This window comes from Siphateles boraxobius, unplaced genomic scaffold, assembly GCF_051911475.1.
Source record: "Siphateles boraxobius isolate OS27281-9 unplaced genomic scaffold, OSU_SipBor_1 19, whole genome shotgun sequence".
In the NCBI taxonomy this organism is placed as follows: Eukaryota; Metazoa; Chordata; class Actinopteri; order Cypriniformes; family Leuciscidae; genus Siphateles; species Siphateles boraxobius.
The window spans coordinates 20,994,015-21,017,106 of record NW_027508799.1 but is presented as its reverse complement, the minus strand read 5'-3'; the positions used below and the strand labels follow the sequence as shown (position 1 = coordinate 21,017,106).

General features: G+C 38.8%; 1 protein-coding gene across 15 annotated transcripts in view; it reads left to right on the top strand.

Moving 5' to 3' along the window:
- The window catches only part of cacna1c (calcium channel, voltage-dependent, L type, alpha 1C subunit), a 130,466-nt gene that overhangs the window by 93,496 nt on the left and 13,878 nt on the right, over window positions 1-23,092 (top strand). For 2 of the 15 annotated variants that reach the window (XM_077234173.1, XM_077234179.1), the window contains exons 8-32: window positions 800-903; window positions 2,149-2,321; window positions 6,497-6,587; window positions 7,526-7,552; window positions 7,942-8,102; window positions 9,123-9,348; window positions 9,434-9,635; window positions 9,725-9,845; window positions 9,927-10,041; window positions 10,293-10,413; window positions 11,199-11,268; window positions 11,581-11,713; window positions 11,844-11,973; window positions 12,067-12,126; window positions 12,257-12,363; window positions 13,386-13,473; window positions 13,577-13,684; window positions 13,868-13,920; window positions 14,024-14,170; window positions 14,473-14,674; window positions 14,827-14,985; window positions 15,085-15,195; window positions 16,195-16,278; window positions 20,100-20,147; window positions 21,904-22,041. In XM_077234173.1, coding sequence (XP_077090288.1) covers window positions 800-903; window positions 2,149-2,321; window positions 6,497-6,587; window positions 7,526-7,552; window positions 7,942-8,102; window positions 9,123-9,348; window positions 9,434-9,635; window positions 9,725-9,845; window positions 9,927-10,041; window positions 10,293-10,413; window positions 11,199-11,268; window positions 11,581-11,713; window positions 11,844-11,973; window positions 12,067-12,126; window positions 12,257-12,363; window positions 13,386-13,473; window positions 13,577-13,684; window positions 13,868-13,920; window positions 14,024-14,170; window positions 14,473-14,674; window positions 14,827-14,985; window positions 15,085-15,195; window positions 16,195-16,278; window positions 20,100-20,147; window positions 21,904-22,041 — 2,979 coding nt within the window. Of the gene's footprint in view, window positions 1-799; window positions 904-1,136; window positions 1,241-2,148; window positions 2,322-6,496; window positions 6,588-7,525; window positions 7,553-7,941; window positions 8,103-9,122; window positions 9,349-9,433; window positions 9,636-9,724; window positions 9,846-9,926; window positions 10,042-10,292; window positions 10,414-11,198; window positions 11,269-11,577; window positions 11,714-11,843; window positions 11,974-12,066; window positions 12,127-12,256; window positions 12,364-13,385; window positions 13,474-13,576; window positions 13,685-13,867; window positions 13,921-14,023; window positions 14,171-14,472; window positions 14,675-14,826; window positions 14,986-15,084; window positions 15,196-16,194; window positions 16,279-16,872; window positions 16,957-20,099; window positions 20,148-21,903; window positions 22,042-23,092 lie in introns of all 15 variants that reach the window. The other 13 variants (XM_077234172.1, XM_077234177.1, XM_077234171.1 and 10 more) reach the window with 10 other exon arrangements.

Sequence of the window (23,092 nt, the reverse complement as noted above, 5' to 3'; positions counted from 1 at the left end):
TGTACATCCATTTTTATACTTAAACCTTTGGTTACATTGAAAATTATTCTGTACATTTTTCATTAAGATAATGTTTTAAATTTGCAGAAATAACTTGCTAAACATCAGTAAGAATGTGTTGAAAACTACATACCGATCAGCAATATTTAGCATCATATGACATTATTTTCCAGCAAAATAGTTTATATGAAGTTATATTATAGCTATATCATTTCCAGTGTGTTACACTTTTGCTTTTTTTTAAAGAAAAAATAATTTTAGTGCACTAATAATTAGTAAATTATTTGTAAATTCATCATTTTAGTATATAATCAGTATGTTTCTAGCAAATAATATAAAACCATTGCTAAAACTAAACATTGAACATTCTTGTATTGTGGAGCCATTGAAAATGTTTACAAGGCAAGTAAAAATCAGAACTTCTTGCCCGACTCGCTAGCAGAAAACGAAAAAACCCTGTTAAGCCCTGTGTGTGTGATTATATCACTGCTGTTCTCTACAGGCCATCTATACTGTATCTCAGTCTTCTGCACTCTCACAGATACTTAAAGTGATTGACGGTTTTCCTGATGACATCCTTTAACACAGTCAAACAGACTCGGCTGAACATTTCTCTCTCTCTCTCTCTCTCTCTCTATGTCTTTCTCTCTGTTGAATATGCTCTATGCTTCATGGGTTTTCTTGATGTTCTGGGTTTCAGAGGGACAAGCATGTGCTGTTCACTGCACTCGTTTCTGCTGACTGTACTCTTCTCTCCACTCTTCTGTCTTTTTTTCTAACTGTCCCCTCCTCGTCTCAGATGCAGGATGCCATGGGTTATGAGCTTCCGTGGGTCTATTTTGTCAGTCTGGTCATCTTTGGATCCTTTTTCGTTCTAAATCTGGTTCTGGGTGTGTTGAGCGGGTAAGCATTGTGTGCTGAGTGTGTGTGTTTTCTGTGGACAATACAACAAGCTCTGACTGAACCATCCAACATTTTTTTTTCTTAAAGCACTGGGATTCAGCGAGCCACAGAGGGTTTGTGTAGCACTGTCCATGTCCAGCAGACACATACTAATCGATCATTCATCCCTCTGTACCCCTCCATCCATCCATCCCTCTCTCTCCCCATATTTCAACCCTTCCCTCCATTCCCAGGTCAATGATGCTGTAGGGAATTCCTGGCCGTGGCTTTATTTTGTCACTTTAATCATCATTGGCTCCTTTTTTGTTCTTAATTTGGTTCTTGGGGTTTTAAGCGGGTAAGGGACACTCATTCATTCCCTCTCCATATTTTTTTCTCGCTTTCTAACTGAATTTTTATCCTTTGTCGGAAAGAGTGTGTGTGAGAAAGTGTGTGTCTTTTCTGTTTAACACAAATGTAAACAATGAAGAATCAGAGGAGTTTGTTTCCTTTTTCTCTCTCTATAAAAAAATTGGTTTCTGAAGACACTCTTTAATATCTGATTACATGCGTGCATTTTATAGCCAACTTTGCTATGAATTTAATCATACTCCTTCAAAATGTGCCCAAAAGTCAACATGAAATCAGCGTTGACCCTATTGAATTAAAATTTAATTTAATTTTCTTGTTGAATATCTTGTTCTGTTTCATGCAAGGAATACACTACTGTACAAAAATTTGGCATCCGTAAGATTTGTTTTTAAAGAAATTGATACCTTTGTTCATCAAGGATGCATTGCATTTATCAAAGGTGACACAAAAGGCATTTATAATGTTGTGAAGATTTCGATTTTAAGTAAATGCAGTTCTTTTGTGCGGCACAATGTTTAAGTAGCACAACTCTTTTCAACATACAAAATGTTTCTTGAGCACTGAATCAACATTTTAGTATGATTTCTGAAGGATCATGTGAAACTGAAGACTGGAGTAATTTTACTGGAGTTATCACTGAGAGACATTTTAAAATATATTAGTATAGAAAACAGTTATTTTAAATTGTATCAATATTTTACATTATTCATGTTTTTACTGTATTTTTGATCAAATAAATGCAGCCTTGGTGACAAAAACTAGTGCGTATAGTGAACTAGTGAATACCAATTTATGCTGACTTTCATCACTTTTATAATATTAATTGCACTTTTAGAATAATTCTTAATTCAGTTTATAGGATGGATATTTAGCAGTAGTCTCTCCTATTTTCAGAGAGTTCTCTAAAGAGCGAGAAAAGGCCAAAGCTCGTGGTGATTTCCAGAAGCTCCGTGAGAAGCAGCAGCTGGAGGAGGATCTAAAGGGCTACCTGGACTGGATCACGCAGGCGGAGGATATCGACCCTGAGAATGACGACGAGGGACTGGATGACGACAAACCTAGAAATCGTAAGTACGAAGCAGGGAAGCACCAGGGTAGGAAATTGATCTGCTCTTAGTTTGTTAGAATCTGAGTTGTTTGCGAGAACTTTGTCCATGCATATTTAATGTATTAATTTTGAAAGCAAATGAGGACATTGAAATGTTTTAAGTGTTACAATGATTGCTTTAATCTATACTTAATCTGAAAATACTTCCAAATCTATACACTCACCTAAAGGATTATTAAAAACACCTGTTCAATTTCTCTTTAATGCAATTATCTAATCAATCAATCACATGGCAGTTGCTTCAATGCATTTAGGGGTGTGGTCCTGGTCAAGACAATCTCCTGAACTCCAAACTGAATGTCAGAATGGGAAAGAAAGGTGATTTAAGTAACTTTGAGCGTGGCATGGTTGTTGGTGCCAGACGGGCCGGTCTGAGTATTTCACAATCTGCTCAGTTACTGGGATTTTCACGCACAACCATTTCTAGGGTTCACAAAGAATGGTGTGAAAAGGGAAAAACATCCAGTATGCGGCAGTCCTGTGGGCGAAAATGCCTTGTTGATGCTAGAGGTCAGAGGAGAATGGGCCGACTAATTCAAGCTGATAGAAGAGCAACTTTGACTGAAATAACCACTTGTTACAACCGAGGTATGCTGCAAAGCATTTGTGAAGCCACAACAGGCACAACCTTGAGGCGGATGGCCTACAACAGCAGAAGACCCCACCGGGTACCACTCTTCTCCACTACAAATAGGAAAAAGAGGCTACAATTTGCAAGAGCTCACCAAAATTGGACATTTGAAGACTGGAAAAATGTTGCCTGGTCTGATGAGTCTCGATTTCTGTTGAGACATTCAGATGGTAGAGTCAGAATTTTCCGTAAACAGAATGAGAACATGGATCCATCATGCATAGTTACCACTGTGCAGGCTGGTGGTGGTGGTGTAATGGTATGGGGGATGTTTTCTTGGCACACGATAGGCTCCTTAGTGCCAATTGGGCATTGCTTAAATGCCACGGCCTACCTGAGCATTGTTTCGGACCATGTCCATCCATTTATGGCCACCATGTACGATGGGTATGATGGGTAGGATGGCTCTGATGGCTACTTCCAGCAGGATAATGCACCATGTCACACAGCTCGAATCATTTCAAATTGGTTTCTTGAACATGACAATGAGTTCACTGTACTAAAATGGCCCCCAGAGTCACCAGATCTCAACCCAATAGAGCATCTTTGGGATGTGGTGGAACGGGAGCTTCGTGCCCTGGATGTGCATCCCACAAATCTCCATCAGCTGCAAGATGCTATCCTATCATTTCTAAAGAATGCTTTCAGCACCTTGTTGAATCAATGCCACGTAGAATTAAGGCAGTTCTGAAGGCGAAAGGGGGTCAAACACAGTATTAGTATGGTGCTCCTAATAATCATTTAGGTGAGTGTATATGTCTACATGAAATATATTTTCTTTTTTCTCTGGCCCTTCAAGTTCATGCATGATCAAGGCCTGACATTACACAGCAAGGCTGATGAACATTCTCACACTGTGGTGGATTTTGGGTAATATTCTCTTAAGAAACAAATTTGCCTATTGGCTAGTTTTCTGTCTCTGTTTTCCATTTGAAAATAAACAGCAGCTCACCTTATAAGATTAACTGTGCACATTTGCTGCCAAGTTCTAGCGGACAAAACCTTTTGAATATGTTCATCCTGCTTAATGAGACAGATGTAAATCATTAGCTCATATTACTGTATACCGCAGATGAGAGTTCTCCATCAGAAACTCACCACAAACCAAAACTCAAAGGGATATATGGACATGTTTGTGCTTGTATGTGGGCTGGCTTTGCAGTCCTTATTAGGAATAAAAGCAGGAAACAGAAGCGGACCAAACCTCCTTGTGAGGATATTTCAATAAGGATAAACATTTCAGAGAGGATCTAGTGATCCTGATCAAGCGAGAGGTCTAAAAATGGCAGTTTTATGTTTAGGGTTTGTTTAGAGTAATTATAATTCATCTATGTTAAGAATAATAGATGTGAACGATAAGTTCTTGCAGGGATATACTTGTATGTGTGTGTGTGTGTGTATATTTGGACTTTTTTCATAGCCTGAGATTGTGTATTGAGATTGTGTACTGAGATCAGATGGGAAAGGACGTACAATATATTCAGATATCCTCTAATCCACATGCTGACACACATCTAGTGGCACAAAATAGAACTGCACCTCATTAATGCAACAAATTATTTGTGTGTTTTGTATGAACAGTGATGTTTTATGTTAAGTGTCGGGTGTGACTGCCGTGCTCAATGATAAATGTTCAGGATGGAGAGGACTGGTGGCGTCTCTCTCTCTTTCAGTGTCTGTGAATGTGTCTGTCTTTGACTGTTTGAGTCTTGCTCTGTTGTTTTCAGGTAAGACTCATCGTTTACAGTACATCCGTGGAGCGGTGAAGAAAAAAGCGGCTCTGCTTCGTAAGGCGTGTGCGTCTCAATAGCAACCACGGTTTACTTTTGCGTCTGCATGGCAAAAGTGCAACAAGCCTCCCAGACCTTTATACTGACCCCTAACCCATCCTCACCCTCCAATCTGGGTACGGAGGGTGACGGGGACTCCCTGCTCAGTTCTTTTAGATTTCTGAATGATGATGATGGGCATGAAGATCTGAGAGTTTTGAAATTTGGACCCACTTATCTTTTGGGGTGGTAGAGGTTTTTTCTGTTTGAAATATCTGGACTTTTAGCATGTTATTGTTTTTTTCTTTTCTCCAGGTATTTTAATCAGAATCAGGTGCTTTGTATTACATTTCTGTCACACATCAGGCTCTTGTTCTGATGTGATCTGCATGTGATGCCAAGACAGAAACAGTTCTGCTGTGCACACCACGGTCCAGATGGTTCTGACTCTGAGATTGTGGTTTCTCTTTGACACCCATTGTGAGACGTTCATTGAGAGATAGGATGCAAATTATTGTGGAGTTTTTCGGACTCATGTTGCTTTTCCCCATCGGTCTATGCTAGATTTGCATTAGTGTTTTTGTTATTTTTATATCTTTAATAAAACAAGAAGAAAACATTACAAGAGTAACAATCATTTCCATCTAAAATACATTAATTTTCAAAATACATCATCAGTGTACTAATGATGCAATTTCACTGTTCGACATCTCTAATCCTCTCTCGGAATATTCGATCAAACATAATCCCATAATCCAATTTCCAAGGGTGGTGTATTGTGGTTGATAATGTTTTGGTTTTTTTTTTTCTGAGAAATTGAATAAGGTAAAAAAGGTCAGAGCCAATGAGAATGCAGCATGGAATTTAGAGACTCTGCTTGACCCCGCCCCCTGCGCATGTTAATGAGATGGAATTGTAGGCCTGCATGCTGATTGGTAGATTAGCACTGTTTTTGCTGGCAACAGAATCTTTTACATGACATATTTGGATAAGTTTGTCAAACTGTTTTTTTGTTTTGTTTTCCGGTTTTTTTTTGTTTTTTTTGTTTAAGGCCTAGTTTAATCAAGATCAAATTCATAGGTTCAACACCCATAAAACTATACTAAGAGTATAGTATGTTGTAAGTATGTGTCTGTTGATGAAGTTTGGTATTTTATTCTTTGCAAGCACTTTCATCTTAATCATGGTTACATGAGCATGGATATGGACGAAAAGTTGGCTTGGATGTTATCAGGACTGTCTGTTTATAAAGAAATGGCACAGTATGTTTGTATGTTATGATTTAGTTTTTTTTTTTTTTTTTTTTGGTCTGTGGAATTTGGGATTATTCTTTTTTTATTATTTGCATATTTACTGACAACCAGCATTACAAATACAAATATACAAAGTTAGCTTATACAAAATCTTATAGAAAATTAGCTAGTCTCTGTTTCTCAGTGATACTGCACTTATCACAAAAATAGTGAAGAAAATACATCGTGATTACTCGCATTTGACATTTAGTACGTTTTCATTTTTCACCCTGGTCATTTTTCTCTGCTGTCAAAGTGTAAGTAAGGGTTCTTTACAGGTTGAAAGTCAGTTTCTTGTTTGTCAGCGCGTGTGTGAAACCAGCCTTTGATGAGCAATGAGTATCATCTTTACTGGTAATTCATCTCTCTCTCTCTCTCTCTCGTTCTCTCTCGTTCTCTCTCTCTCTCTCTCTCTCTCTCTCTCTCTCTCTTTCTCTCTTAGTGAGTATGCCGGCCAGTGAAAATGAGTCAGTGAACACTGATAATGCTCCAGCTGGAGACATGGAAGGAGAGACCTGCTGTACCCGTATGGCGTAAGTCTCCACTGCATTCCGTTCATCCTCTTTTCTCCTCTTCCTTCTGTTCTCCTTCCTCATCATCTCCTCTGCTTTTCTCTAATTCCTATATTCATTTTGCCCCATGTTAATCCTTTTCAGACATATTCTTTTCAATACTCAGACATTTACAGAAATCTCAGTTGTAAGGTTGAGCTCTAGTTTTAAACGGAGTCCCAGGTTTTTGGCAGTAAACTGGCAGGCGAGGTCAGCATGGCCCAGTGGGCGGCTCCTGGCGCTCCCGTGATCTTCAGTGTCGTTTTCTCTCTGTGCATCTGTTGCTGTTGTCTGTTTTCCAGCTGATCTGCACTGTCAGTGATCAGTGTTTTATGTCACAAACACAGATAGGAACACAATAGCCATAATAGTTATTATATATAAACATTCCCACAGATATTGAAAATTGTTCACAGAGTGAATCTATTAAACAGTTAAATCAGACGTGAATACAAAGTTAAACTATAAGTCTTTCCTTAAAATAACATTTGTCAAGCCAATGCATCACACTAAACTGCGACAGACCTGTTGATTATCTATCTATCTATCTATCTATCTATCTATCTATCTATCTATCTATCTATCTATCTATCTATCTCTCTATCTCTCTCTCTCTCTCTCTCTCTCTCTCTCTCTCTCTCTCTCTCTCTCTCTCTCTCTCTCTCTCTCTCTCTCTCTCTCTCTCTCTCTCTCTCTCTCTCTCTCTCTCTCTCTCTCTCTCTCTCTCTCTCTCTCTCTCTCTGGGTGTCACTCAGTTGCTCCTGCTCATCATCTTTTCTTCCACATGGGGGCGCTGTAAGAGTGATGTATGAGCAAGCCCACCTTACTGCCCCCCCAGTTCTGCTGTCTCTGTGGAAACACTGTCCTTCATGATGTCGTGTCTGTTCTGAATGTATAATACATTCTGTTTTCCATTCCAGAAATAGGATCTCCAAATCCAAATTCAGGTTAGTACATTACATACCGTCTGAAGGCGAGGCTGCCTCTCATATACATGTATATGTGTGTGTTGTGTTTTGATGCCAGTGTTGTGTTTTGATCATCACGGTTGCCCTCTAATCAGTGGCTGCATATCCATTAACAAGTTCAGAATTATTCAGACTTGTTTGCTATAGATGCCAAAATAATTCAGATTCAGATTTCCAATCACTGCCAGTTGAAACACACATAGTTGTTATGTTTATAGAAAGAGCATTTAGTGAATACTGAAAGGATATTTATCACAGCTGGTAAGAATTGCGGGTTGAAGAATCAGGTTGCTCATACTTTGAATTCTGAACTTTTTATATTACATTCTTCTCTTTGTCTCTCTATCTCTCTGTCTTTGTTTTTGCAGTCGATATTCACGCCGGTGGAATCGGTTATGTCGGCGCAAGTGCCGCGCAGCAGTGAAGTCAAATGTGTTCTACTGGCTGGTGATTTTCCTGGTATTTTTGAACACACTTACCATTGCCTCAGAGCACCACCAACAGCTAGACTGGCTCACCAATGTTCAAGGTACTCAACATTACATATTTCAAAATGTAATACTAAAATACTGTAACTATTGAAATATAAAACAATGGAGCTTTGGGCAGTCAAATATTTGCAAAAATGTATCTTTGACAAGCTGACTTTTATGTGTTCCATGTCTCGTATCACTCTACAGCAGGTATGGGCAACTTCAGAGTGCTAAAGAGCCACTGTCCTGCAGAGTTTCTAACCCAAGAAATAGCATTCTTGACCTTGATTGGCTTGTTCAGGTGTGTTTAATTTGGGTCGGAGCTCAACTCTGAAAGTGGCCCACCAGGTCCGAAGTTGCCCATCCTTGCTCTACAGTCTCTTGGAGCTCAGCAGTGAACATCCAGTCTCATTAAACCCTGTCAAATGTTGTTATGTGATTGATCTCAGAGCCTTGGTTTGGTCTATCTATATTAAAATATCTTTTGAAATGTCTATAGACAAAATGAAAAATACTTGGCTGACCAAGGCTGCTCTGTTAATAATGCTACATTACCGTAGATATTTAAAAGATAGCACAATGTTGATTCTGTGTGTAATGTCACACTATATTTGTTTTTTCGGATCCACTCAATGTACAGTCAATGTAGATTTTTTTCCAGATGTTTTGGAAAAAAGTCTCTTATGCTTACCAAGACTACATTTATTTGATCAAAAATACATTAAAAACAGTAATATTGTGAAAATTATTACAATTTAAAATAAATTAAATGAATTTTCAGCATCATTACTCCAGTCTTCAGTTTCACACGATCCTTCAGAAATCAGTATAATATGCTGATTTGCTGCTCAGGAAACATTTATTATTATTATTATCAATGTTGAAACCTGTTATGCTGATTAATATTTTTGTGGAAAACCATGGTATACAGAAAGTTCCAAAGAACAGCTTTTATTTGAATTGTAAATCTTCTGTAAATCTTTAATGTCATTTCTGATCACTTTTATGTCTCCTTGCTGAATAAAAAGTATTAATTTCATTTTAAAAAATCTTACTGACTGTTTATGTGCCCACAGATATCGCCAATAAGGTGTTGCTTGCTCTGTTTACCGGTGAGATGCTGCTGAAGATGTACAGCCTGGGCCTACAGGCCTATTTCGTCTCCCTTTTTAACCGCTTCGACAGTTTTGTGGTGTGCGGTGGGATTCTGGAGACCATCCTGGTGGAGACAAAGATCATGTCACCCCTTGGCATCTCTGTGCTGCGCTGCGTACGTCTGCTCCGCATCTTCAAGATCACCAGGTATGTGTTCGAGACGTGTGTGTGCGTCTATGTTTAGCTAGTTGTGGTGTGTGACTTTGTATTAATTCTGACTGTCCATTCTCAGGTACTGGAACTCTCTCAGTAATCTGGTTGCGTCTCTACTGAATTCGGTGCGTTCGATCGCATCCCTGCTTCTGCTGCTCTTCCTGTTCATCATCATCTTCAGTCTGCTTGGAATGCAGCTCTTTGGTGGCAAGTTCAACTTCGATGAGACCCGCCGCAGCACCTTTGATAATTTCCCCCAGTCTCTCCTCACCGTCTTTCAGGTTCTGCCACAGTCTGAATCACAGCACACACTCTCCATGTGTCATTAAACATGACCCATGTGTGACATGAATTTATTTTGCGATTGTAGATTTTAACCGGTGAGGATTGGAACTCTGTGATGTATGATGGCATCATGGCGTATGGAGGGCCCTCCTTTCCCGGCATGCTCGTCTGCATTTATTTCATCATCCTCTTCATCTGTGGAAACTGTATCCTAAAAAAAACCCCACCTGTTTCTAATCTCATAAAACTGATAGTTCTTTTCCTGGATGTTCCTGAACTCTAAACAGACATCCTCCTGAATGTCTTCTTGGCCATTGCCGTGGACAACCTGGCAGACGCTGAGAGTCTGACATCAGCACAGAAAGAGGAAGAGGAGGAGAAAGAGAGGAAGAAACTGGCCAGGTTCAGTGACTCAGTTCATATAAGTGCAGTGCTTTTAGATGGTCTGAGGGCCTATAAAACCTTCCTATGAGTATTTCCTGTCTCTCGCTTAATGAGCTCATTAAGGCTGTATCGGTTATGACTTCATTAGGAAATGAAATGATCATTTTACAGAAGTGTTTTTGCCCCTCTGAAGAGCTGTAAATACAGGTGCTTAGCGGGACGGTAGAGCTGCACACACACACATTTATGACGTGATTTCTGTCTTACAGAACGGCTAGTCCCGAGAAGCGCCAGAACTCTGAGAAACCACCTCTGGAGGATGAAAAGAAAGAGGAAAAGATTGAACTAAAATCCATCACTTCTGACGGAGAGACACCAACTGCCACCAAGGTCACTAGCAAGAGTTAGAAACATAAAATAAAGCAATAATAGGAATATAGTGCACACCCTAGAGTAGAATCAAAAACATGTTAAAATCACTAATGTTCAAATTATTGTTTGGATTAATTGATAGTCCCAGTAGTACATTTTGAAAGCACCACACACTGCATTTATATTTGTTTCGGAATTTGAAGACGGTAAAGGAGAAAGTAAATTAACATAAAAATCTCAATGCATTGTCTATTATGTTGGGAAAAAAAGAAAGAACACGGACCACACACAAATTTCGCAGGCATTTACTTTTAGATACACGGGGACTTTTTGTAGCAATTAATCTATTATTAAAATCATTCTTCTAATTAATTGTCTAATTAAGTTTATTGGGATTAATTCACATTTTGCCGTAATTTGGGCAAAGAAATAGTAATAATTTAAATTTAAATTCAAATATTATTATCTCCAAGGGCAAATCTTTATTCTGCGCACAGCCCAGAGTGACTTGTTTAAAATGGTGGTAACAATAACATGATAAATGACACAAATGTTCAAATCATTGTTTATTGTGGAAAAAATTACATACAAACCACCCACACATACACGAATACGCAGCCATTCACAGATGCACTGGGACTTTGTAGTTGTTCATTTATTTATAATAATTAATTCTTCTAATGAATATTTTTTTATTAATTCCTTTTACAGTAATTTGTAGGGGTAAAAAAGTATCTATAATATGAATTAATAATATTAATAATTAGAACATTTTTTTAAATTGTTTGCTTCTCTGACTTTAGATAAACATAGATGAGTACACAGGGGAGGAGAATGAAGAGAAGAATCCATATCCTGTGAACGATTTCCCAGGTGTGTTAAAAGAAAGTATTAAAAATGTATTTATATATATATATATATATAAAAAGAAAACTGAGGAAACTGACAGAAGTAATTGCACAGAAGAGCCCAGGCTTGTTTTATTCAGCTCTGGGAGCACTCGATGTGAATTGTTTTTCAGTTGAGAAAAAAATCTTCCCGGCCCATGTCACCTTCACTAGATGAGGAAGGTTATTAGAGTGATGCAAAGACTTCTGTTGGACTGTTGAGGAATGATGTGTCTGATGCAGTTAGTGGATTTTTTTCTTCTTCCCAAAATTCTCTTTTGTTTGTTCTTTTTAGCAGGAGCGGAGGACGAAGAAGAGCCAGAGATGCCAGTAGGTCCTCGTCCACGTCCACTCTCCGACATTCAGCTGAAGGAGAAAGCCATCCCCATGCCAGAAGCCAGAGCTTTCTTTATTTTCAGCCCCAGTAACAAGTATGAAATGCACATACACACACCTATACACCTTGATTTTCAGTGGGTTATGCCACTCGGTATGTATTCTACAGTCCACACTTGAAAATGTCTCTCAAACCCAATTTTTACCTCTCTCTCTCTTCTGTAGGTTCAGGGTTTTGTGTCATAAGATTGTAAACCACAACGTCTTCACCAATTTAATCCTGTTCTTTATACTGCTGAGCAGTATTTCACTGGCAGCGGAGGATCCAGTGAAGAATGACTCATTCAGGAATCAGGTACACACAAACACACACTGACATCTACATCATATTTGTTGCGCCGCTGTTACGAGGCTTTGATATGTGCATGTCTCTTTTTTTCTCTGCTAGATTCTAGGCTATGCAGATTATGTGTTTACAGGAATCTTCACCATAGAGATCATATTAAAGGTAAATTTACATGTAAAGGTAAATGTGGCCCTGTTCATTTCATGCTAATAATATCTCTCCTGCTATAACCTTCTCATGAGTTCTCATCTAATTCCTCGCTGTCTCTCCATTTGTCTGCTGTTCCTCTCAGATGACAGCGTATGGAGCGTTCCTACATAAGGGTTCATTTTGTCGAAATTATTTTAATATTTTGGATCTGGTGGTGGTCAGTGTGTCTCTGATCTCCTCTGGAATTCAGTAAGTACCTTTTTCCAGACTAACTGACAAACTAACCAGTACTTTTGCTTCTCATGTCACAAATAACCTATCCAGTGCATCCCTTTTTAATATCTATGTCCGATCAAATGCTATTCAGTTCATGTCCAGCCAACCCAGAGTTGTTATTGTTGGAAACTGAAACTGTTAAAAATATATTTACTATTTTATTTTTTACTGTTTACTATTTAAAATCAAGTTTTTGGTAATTGAACTTATAATTATAAATAATTGATGGAAAAAACGTTAGGATTGCTAGGATTTCAGGAAAATTTAACCAGATCATCTCCTGACCAAGCCAACAAAAAATTTATTATTCAAACCACTCTCGAATAATGCGTCAAAATGCTATATCTTCGCAACTCTTTAGCAGATTCAGACCAAACTTGATGTGTTATGACAACCATGACCTGAGGCTTCCTGCACAGTTCCACCTAGTGGTCAGAAGTGGCTATTTTTGCTTATAACTTCTGAACAGTTTAGCCAAAAATTATAATGGAAATTGTAAATGATGCCTTGGCAACTAAAAAAATATAAAAGTTAAAGTACTAAAATGGAAACTGAAATAAAGATAACTTAAACTAAAATTAAACTGAAAATATAAACATGAAAGCTAATCAAAAGTATGAATAAATATTATAATAGTTTACAAATAATGTTAAAATAACACTGGGCCAATAAAGATAAATGAGTAAATGAGACCCTGTTGCTCACTTTTTTTTCCCTCTGGGCAAGATGATGTATATATTTAAATACATATATATTTTAATAAGAATTTTTATAAAACAAAACTTTTGACTGTATTTATAAATTTAATCTATACATTTAAAATGGTCATATCCAGTGTAATTAAGATTAATATGCAGTTTAACGGGGAAATGCATTTCTTACCTCCCCTGTTGTCCGTGGGAATCTGTATCTCTGTATAGTGTTGTGCGTAGGTCACATGATCAGTAATTATCCAGTCTGATTGGTGGTGCTAAACTGTGCGCTGTGATTCACAGGTCAAGTGCCATTAATGTAGTGAAGATTCTCAGAGTGCTGAGGGTATTGAGGCCCCTGAGAGCAATCAACAGAGCCAAGGGCCTCAAAGTGAGTCTCTCTCTTTTTTATTGACTCTGATCAATGCTTTCCATGTATTGTGATAGATGTGAGGAACATTTATTTTAATTGAGAGCTTTATTTGCGTCCACAGCATGTGGTCCAGTGTGTGTTTGTAGCCATTCGCACCATTGGGAATATCGTCATCGTCACCTCTTTGTTGCAGTTCATGTTTGCCTGTATTGGTGTTCAACTCTTCAAGGTAAGTTCTGCTATCTCTCAACACACACTTCGGCAACAGAGAGAACAGGTTTATACATTAAAAATCTATTTCTCTATAGAGAAAATGAATGTGATTTTTGTTTTTATTCTGGAACCCAGCTGTTGTGTTGTATGTGCTGTTGGCACATTAATCCATGTGTGTGAACTAATGTTTGTTTTCTAGGGCAAATTCTACTACTGCACAGACACCTCTAAACAGACACAGGCCGATTGCAGGTATGTCCCTGTGACTTTGGATACAACGATTCACATTTACAGCTAAAAAACTGCTCAAAGCCAATTCATATGTATGTGTGCACTGTGTGTGTTTGTGTTACAGGGGGTCATACATTTTGTACAAGGATGGGAATGTTGGGAAGCCAGAGAAAGCTCTGCGTTCATGGGAGAATAGTGATTTCAACTTTGATGATGTCCTGCAGGGCATGATGGCTCTGTTTGCCGTGTCTACTTTTGAGGGTTGGCCAGCGTACGATACACAAACTCACGGACACTTACTTGTTCACATACACTATATATACATATATCAAATTAATGCAGCCATGGTGAATATATATATATATATATATATATATATATATATATTCTCCAAGGCTGCATTTATTTGATCAAAATAACAGTAAAGCAATTATACTGTGAAATATTTTTACAATTTAAAATAAGTGCTTCCTGTTTTTATTTATTTATTCAAGTGTACAGTCTGTAATAAAAAAAAAAAAATTCAAAACAGGGATTCAAAACACTGACAGGAACTTCTCTGTCCTCCCACAGGCTCCTCTACAGAGCCATTGACTCCCATACAGAGGATGTTGGGCCGATCTACAACTACCGGGTGGTCATCTCTATATTCTTCATCATCTACATCATCATCATCGCCTTCTTCATGATGAACATATTTGTAGGTTTCGTCATTGTGACATTTCAGGAGCAGGGGGAGCAAGAGTACAAAAACTGTGAGCTGGACAAGAACCAGGTAGACTGATGACAATAAATCGAGTTTGGTTAAATTCATGTTTTTGACAATGGTTGAAATGTATAGTATTTCTTCAGGAATACAGAGAGGGTTTTAAAGTGTAAATCTGATTATGTATGTCCATGTGTTTCTGTGTGTGTGTGTGTGTACAGCGTCAGTGTGTGGAATATGCCCTGAAGGCTCGCCCCCTGCGCAGGTACATCCCCAAGAACCCGTATCAGTACAAGGTTTGGTACGTGGTGAACTCCACCTACTTTGAGTACCTGATGTTCACCCTCATTCTTCTCAATACCATCTGCCTGGCCATGCAGGTCAGTACACTCAGGAACCTAACTAATGCATACAGACAAATACACAAATCCTTATCTTTTTAAAAAATATATATATTTGATTAATTTTGTTGTTTGCAGCATCATGGTCAATCTCAGTCCTTCAACAAAGCCATGAATATCCTCAATATGTTGTTCACCGGCCTCTTCACTGTGGAAATGATCCTCAAACTCATCGCCTTCAAACCAAGGGTACGTCCTCACACACCCTGCTTGTTTTTATGTATTAAATATTAGAATTTTTTATTTTTTATTAAGCAGTGAATTTAGATTTATTATTAGGCTTTTGTGTCCATGAAATACTCAAAATCAAGTCTTAAAAATGAATTATATATTTTTTTTTTAAATATCAATTTTGAGATGATTAGACTTTTAGCTATTCTTATTACAGATGTCCCAGCATGCATTGTTTAGTATTTTATTATCAGTGCTTTTGTGTTTCTTTTGCTGTGCCATTTAATAACCAATTTTTGCAGCTGTCCTCCAAGCTAGATGTTTTCTGTTCAGTTGCTTATGTTTTTTTTGTTTTGTTTTTTGTTTTGTTTTATCAAAAATGCAGTTTATAGTGGATAACTCAGCTTATCACCAGAAATGTCACATTTCACTTATTTACCCTATATGGCTTTAACTATAATCACTAGCTTTGCCCCAGATGATGACTGAATGTAATTGTAAAATGATAGTCTCTCTCACGCTCTTCTTCAGAAATGAGTTACATCGCCTGCCTTAAGACATAGACAGTCAGTAATTCCATCAGTTAGTGTTTAAAGAGCTTTATTTCTTGCATAACTTCCAGTCCGTTAATGGTTTCCTGCCCTTTTAAGCACAAATCAAATATTGTAAAGATGGTGTCAGTAGAGATGCCATCCGCTCAGAATTACTCACACGAAGAAGCAGACGTGCTCTCAGAATTCCTCTAGCGCTATGAAAGCCGTCTTTTCCCAGTATACAAGAGCATCAACACAATTCTCAGTGCAATTTTCCTGTGGAAATGGATATATTTAATCAGTAATTTCCTGAAAGTCTGGATGAGCTGATTTTTGTTGTGCTGAATTGTGATTGGCTAACGAGCATTTGGGATGTTGACTGTGCTCATGCATCATGGGTACGGGCAGCGCTAGTTATGGTCAATTCTGCCTCTCTAACTGCCCTCTCTCACCCCTCACCCCACCTTCCCCTCGTCCTGTGTAGGGTTACTTTAGTGACCCCTGGAATGTTTTTGACTTCCTCATCGTAATTGGCAGCATTATAGACGTCATTCTGAGTGAGATCAACGTAAGTACATCGCCACCTCTCTCTTTTTCTCTCTTTTCCCACCTCCTTTTCTCTCTTTTGCTCTCCTGTCCATCTCTGCTGTCTTTCATTCCCCTGTGCTTCCTGCCATTCTCTGCTCCTGCTATCTCCTCCAACTCTTCATTTCCTGTTCCAATGGCAAGATGGCTTCTGTGGCAGGTCGCCTTCTGGTGGTGAGAGGTTTATTTAGGGCACACAGCGCGCAAGAAAGCGAATGGTTCGAACAGGAGCGTTTTTCAGTAGGCCAGTGAAAGAGAGAGAGTGAACGTTTGTATTCATCTTCCAGGCCGTGATGTATATATTTTTTTGCTGTAACTAACAGTCACACCTGAACTAACCCAGGAGTCCCGGCCATTCTTTTCAGGGTGGTTTTGATGGATGTTTGACTGCTGTTGTGGAGCATGACAGGTCCCAGGTCATCATGGGATTCTCTGATTTCGTTTTGATTTCTTCACACCCGTCATTTGATTTTATGATTTTTTTCCTCATGTCTTCTGTGAGTTAAATGTTCATGTGTAACTGTTTTCTTCCTTATTTTCTCCTCTCTCCTTTTCTTTTTCATTTTTTTCCGTCCAGCATTATTTTGTTGATGCATGGAACACGTTTGATGCCCTTATTGTAGTGGGTAGTGTTGTTGATATAGCCATCACAGAGGTTAACGTAAGTAATCTCTCTCTCTCAATCTGCCTGCCTGCACCCCCATAACCCTCCCACACTAACAAAGATGGAGTTGCTTTAACCCTCCACCCGCACACATAGGCATGAATGACCTTGTATAGCTCTCAGGGTGATATATTCTGGCTTCACAATCAATATTCAATCAAATTGTTTTGCCAATCAGTTACATTAAGATGGATGGTCAGTCTTATCAATGTTGCCCATTATTCAATAAATTCTGATAAATGTTTTACTGTTGAATCAATTCATAAACCTTCAAACTCATTTGGACAGAAGAGCCCAGATTCTACTCAGAAAAACGGCTCCCCCTCCATATTGGTATTAATACTTAATTTATATTGTCAACCAATTTAGATCTGGTACAGACGACTTGAATGTGTGTAAACAACAAAAGCGCATATGAGGTCAACATTTTTCTCTTCGAATTTGGGCCACATTCAAATGTGGTTTTAAGTGGGAAATTTGATGAATATCTGGTAGATTGGCTGGGTTTAACCTGAAATCATCACACAAAATATATATTTTTATAAATCTGTTGTTAAAACACAGACGGCACTTTATCTTTGGCACTGTTTTTATTTACAAGTACACTACCTTTCAAAAGTTTGATTTGGTACTCAAGAAACATTTCTCATTAATATCAATGTTGGAAACAGTTGTGCTTAGTATTTCCGTGGAAACTGTGATGTTTATTTGTAACTTTATAAATGCCTTTACTTTAACAATTCAACAAGGATGCATTAAATTGGTCAAAAGTTAAAGTATTACAAAAAACAAAACAAAAAAAAACTGACCCCAAACTTTTTAGTGGTAGTGGTTTTATCTGTCACTATTTATCAGAAAAAGTTATGGAAACATATCCGCCATCTTCTGAGAACATCAAGCTATATGAATATGCTTGAAGGTAGATGAACATTGACTACAAGACTACAGGTCCATGTGTTGATTCTTTTTATAACTTGAGTTAAAGGTTTGGGCTCTTTGATCAAAAGGAATTATTGAAGGTAGTTTATGATTGACAGCAGTTGTGCCGGAGATATACCCCCTGTTTTGCTATACACATCCATTTCAGCACTGACTGGGTTTGATTTGGTTGGAGTTTTCTCTTCATCCAGCATCTGATTTGATATAAAGGCATGACCTTTGTCCCAGCATTGTGTTTGGATTGTTTGTTTTTTCCCCCCTTTTTTTCCTTTGAGAAAACTCTGAGCACTTTTTTCCTCATGCTTCATTAACCCGTTAATTAATCTGATTAGTGATCTGAAATGAAACTGATGAATCCGTGCTGATAGCCAGTCCTTCCTCTCAGTGCTACAAGGAGATTAGAGTGAAACCGGACGACTCTGTTCTCCCTTAGAAAAGCGTTAATGTAACCCCTCCTCCCCCTGAGGCCGCTCTGTTCCTCTCAGTGCTTTGTCCTCCCTGCCTGTTGGAGGCGCTGTCTGATTCGCGGTGTCTGATTGGACAGAAGCGGAGGGTGGAGAGATGGGAGTGTTTGCCAGCTCTGTCTTGCTGACGATGCCACATTGCATCCTTCTCTATGAATGCCTCTTCTTTTCTGTCTCTCTGTTCTGCATTTTCCTCCCCTTTTTCAGTGTTTTTTTCTTCTGTCTCTTTTCTCTTTCTTCTTTGGTACTCTTGTACACCCGCATAGCATTCTGTTGTAGGCCTGCTCCCTGTGTCATTAGCTGTTGGCTGACTGATACGACCACAATCACTGACATTAATTGGCTCAAACGCATTTCAGAAAACTCCTATTGACCAACCAGGGGGAATCTCATTAAATGTCCTGATTGTATTTTACCTCAAAAAAGAAAAAAAAAGATATAGTAATGTTTTATATATATATATATATATATATATATATACTATCTCCAATTTATGTTTACATTAAATATTAATGTATTTATTTAGAATGAATTAATAAATTAAAGTTTATCATTATTATTATTGGGGGAAGTGGGTTTAAATGTGCATAAATTAAATATAACATGCATAAGGCAAATACCACCATGGTTTATATGTTTACGTTAAATACAAAATGTATTTAAATTAAATGGATCTAAAAAAAATGTATTTTGTTGATTGATTGATTGTCGGTCATTATCTGTTTGATTTAGTTGATTGATTGATTGATTGATTTAGTTGATTGATTGATTGATTGATTGATGCGTTTGAAAATATGAACAAGACATTTATTTTCCTGAGATTCACCTAAGAACTGAAGTCATCATTGAGTGTCAAACAGCTGAATGGCATGATTGTAACCTTCAGGGGGCAGCGTTTACCAGTGTGTGCCAAATCTCTATACTTGTGCAATGTGAGATAATATCTGTGATATGGAGCAGTCCTCTGAAAGTGGCTCTGTGTGGAGATTTGATCATGGTAACTGTCTCACAGATGCACATTTGGAACAAGTTATACCGTTGACCCAATTCTGTAATGTGTGTGCTACATGCATGGTTGGGGTTGCCAGATCCTCTGCAGTTCTGCCGCAACAAAATCGATTAAATAATCGAATTGTCATTGCCAATAAAAACATCAAAATATAAAGACAGTCATTTCAGCCTATCGTGGCACTGCAGAGGATTTAGAAATCAGTCTCTCTGCATGTAGAAATTGAACACACTACATACAGTCACACATACAGTCACCCACTGCATCACACACATACCGTGATAGACCTTATGAGAGATTCTTGACTCGGGTCGTGAGAGATGTCAAATCTGTCCATGTGTCTGAGTGTGTCACCAACCCATCGTCCAGTCTGCGGCTGCAGAACAGCGTATGGCTCCTCCTCACACGGACCATGTGCTGTAGCCCCTCAGCTGGCAGAAAGACAGATGTGCTATGAGGCGTCTCCCCTGCAAAAGACCCAACAGATGTACCTCAAAACACACTGACGGACACTTTCCCACACATACCCCCCCACCCCACCTCACACTCACACGCACACGCGCGCGCACACACACACACACACACACACACACACACACACACACACACACACACACACACACACACACACACACACACACACACACACACACACACACACACACACACAGGTGAACAGTGGGTGGTTGGCGTTGCTATAGCTTTCATCTGTCTGTCTTTCTTTAAAGCCAGCTGACCTCTCCTCCTCTCCCCCCTCCTCTGTGGTAAGACCAATGGTACGGACCAACGGTAACCAAAACCCCACCTCTCATTCCACCCCATCACCTTGTCAACCTATCCATCACCACCTGTCATTCACCACGTGACTTCGGCATGAACGCACATCATCTCTCTCATCACTGTGGCATTGGGCAGGCACGTGTATATGCTGGTAGTGTGTCCATTGCCTCGACCTCTCCCCACCCCTAGGCTGCGATGCCTGTCATTGGTGCGCTGTAGTCACATGGTCATCGCTCTCTCTGTGTGTGGTCCAGTGTCGGCCTCTGCTGGCCAGCTCTGATGTGACAGTTCACCATCTGTGTGGCAGAGCTCTGAAATAAGCTGGGGGCTTGTGAAAAGACGATTTCCTGTGCGATGTCCATATGCATGAAGCTTTTTCTCAGTTTTGCTTGGTTTGTTTGATGTGTTTTTACAGGGCATGTGTGTGCAGATGTAGGTATATTTTTAGAGGTGCACTGAGTAATTATTTGTGTTGTGCTTACACTGACACCTAGTGGTGTGGATGCATCAAAGAATATTAGTAAAATTTTACCAACCAATACCATTGAGGAAATGCACTGTTCACTGTCATGCATATTCAAATATTTTTCCACAAAATAAAGTGTCAGATAACAGGGGTCTTGTCAAGATTTGGTTGGTCAGGGGATCTTACAATGGCAAGAAATACAAATTGTATGAGGTCACCCTCTCCATGTAAAATAAAACCGCTTTTTAGGTGACTGATATGACTGCTGGCTTTATTCTATATAACTGTTGATTTACATGATTATTTACAAATTTTAATGAGAAAACAACTGAGTGCACCTTTAAAACAGCGAGCAGCAATTTTATGTACAGTATATATTTAGATATAAGTAAAATGTAAAATTTTAATGGGTGAACAAATGACTATGCCCATTTCTGCCACATAAGTGGGAAAAAGTCCATCACGTAAATCATAATTATGACATAAAGCTTAAAATTTCATTATGATGTACTTAGTCAAAATTATGACACTAAGTCAGTTATGAGATATAAAATCTAAATCAACATACTAAGTCATAATTGTGAGATAATTATGATGTCATAGTGACCATCATTTTGACTTTTGTGAGTGTTGATCATAATTATGACATTTTATTTTATAATTTCATCTTTTGATCTCATAATTATGACTTGCTATCTCATAATTTAAAAAAAATTCTGGTCATGATTAGGACTTTTGATCTCATATGACTTACTATCTCATAATTTTTACTTTTTTGACACAATTATAACGCTTTATGTCATTCTTATGACTTACCAAAGTATGATGTTTTGTTTTTTTCTCATGTGGCGGAAATGGGCTTCCATATATGACAGATGTTAAAGGACGAGATAAATTTTACGCCTGTGGTTTAGTGTCTGTGTTCTAATATCACCTGTTAAATACAGTGATATGCTCCATGTCAGGTTAGTGCTGTAGGGTATGTATTATTTTTGATTAGCTGGAAAGATTATTACTTCGGGGGTGTTGTGCATTGTGGTGGACATCTATAAATGCTTTGCATCCATTTGGAAAATTGTCATTTTTTCATAAAGCCACCAGACATCCTATGTGTCTCTGTAGTGTGCTATTGGTGGAAGTGTTTAACATGCTGTAGTAGACATATTAAATTTGTGTGTGTGTGTCACCTTAAATTGTTCTTGGTGGTGTACAGATGGTTGAGTGTATTTATGTGTGTGTATCTCCTCATGAACACTCATATGTTTGTGTCTGTCATGCTGAAAAAGGGACTCCAAAACACTGAAGATAACGCCAGGATCTCAATCACGTTCTTTCGGTTGTTCCGCGTGATGAGGCTGGTGAAGCTCCTGTCCCGGGGAGAGGGCATTCGGACGCTACTCTGGACATTCATTAAATCCTTTCAGGTGAGAAGAATGAAATTAGGCTGCATATTTTTGTGTAACTGTACTGTGGTCCAGACTTTTTTTTGCTATTTGACTATACACTCACCTAAAGGATTATTTGGAACACCTGTTCAATTTCTCATTAATGCAAATATCTAACCAACCAATCACATGGCAGTTACTTCAATGCATTTAGGGGTGTGGTCCTGGTCAATACAATCTCCTGAACTCCAAACTGAATGTCAGAATGGGAAAGAAAGGTGATTTAAGCAATTTTGAGCGTGGCATGGTTGTTGGTGCCAGACGGGCCGGTCTGAGTATTTCACAATCTGCTCAGTGGGGATTTTCACGCACAACCATTTCTAGGGTTTACAAAAGAATGGTGTGAAAAGAGAGGGAAAACATCCAGTATGTGGCAGTCCTGTGGGCGAAAATGCCTTGTTGATGCTAGAGGTCAGAGGAGAATGGGCCGACTGATTCAAGCTGATAGAAGAGCAACTTTGACTGAAATATTTGTGGAAAAATGTTGCCTGGTCTGATGAGTCTCGATTTCTGTTGAGACATTCAGATTGTAGAGTCAGAATTTGGCGTAAACAGAATGAGAACATGGATCCATCATGCCTTGTTAGCACTGTGCAAGCTGATGGTGGTGGTGTAATGGTGTGGGGGATGTTTTCTTGGCACACTTTAGGCCCCTTAGTGCCAATTGGGCATCGCTTAAATGCCACGGCCTACCTGAGCATTGTTTCTGACCATGTCCATCCCTTTATGGCCACCATGTACCCATCCTCTGATGGCTGCTTCCAGCAGGATAATGCACCATGTCACAAAGCTTGAATCATTTCAAATTGGTTTCTTGAACATGACTATGAGTTCACTGTACTAAAATGGCCCCCACAGTCACCAGATCTCAACCCAATAGAGCATCTTTGGGATGTGGTGGAACGGGAGCTTCGTGCCCTGGATGTGCATCCCACAAATCTCCATCAACTGCAAGATGCTATCCTATCAATATGGGCCAACATTTCTAAAGAATGCTTTCAACACCTTGTTGAATCAATGCCACGTAGAA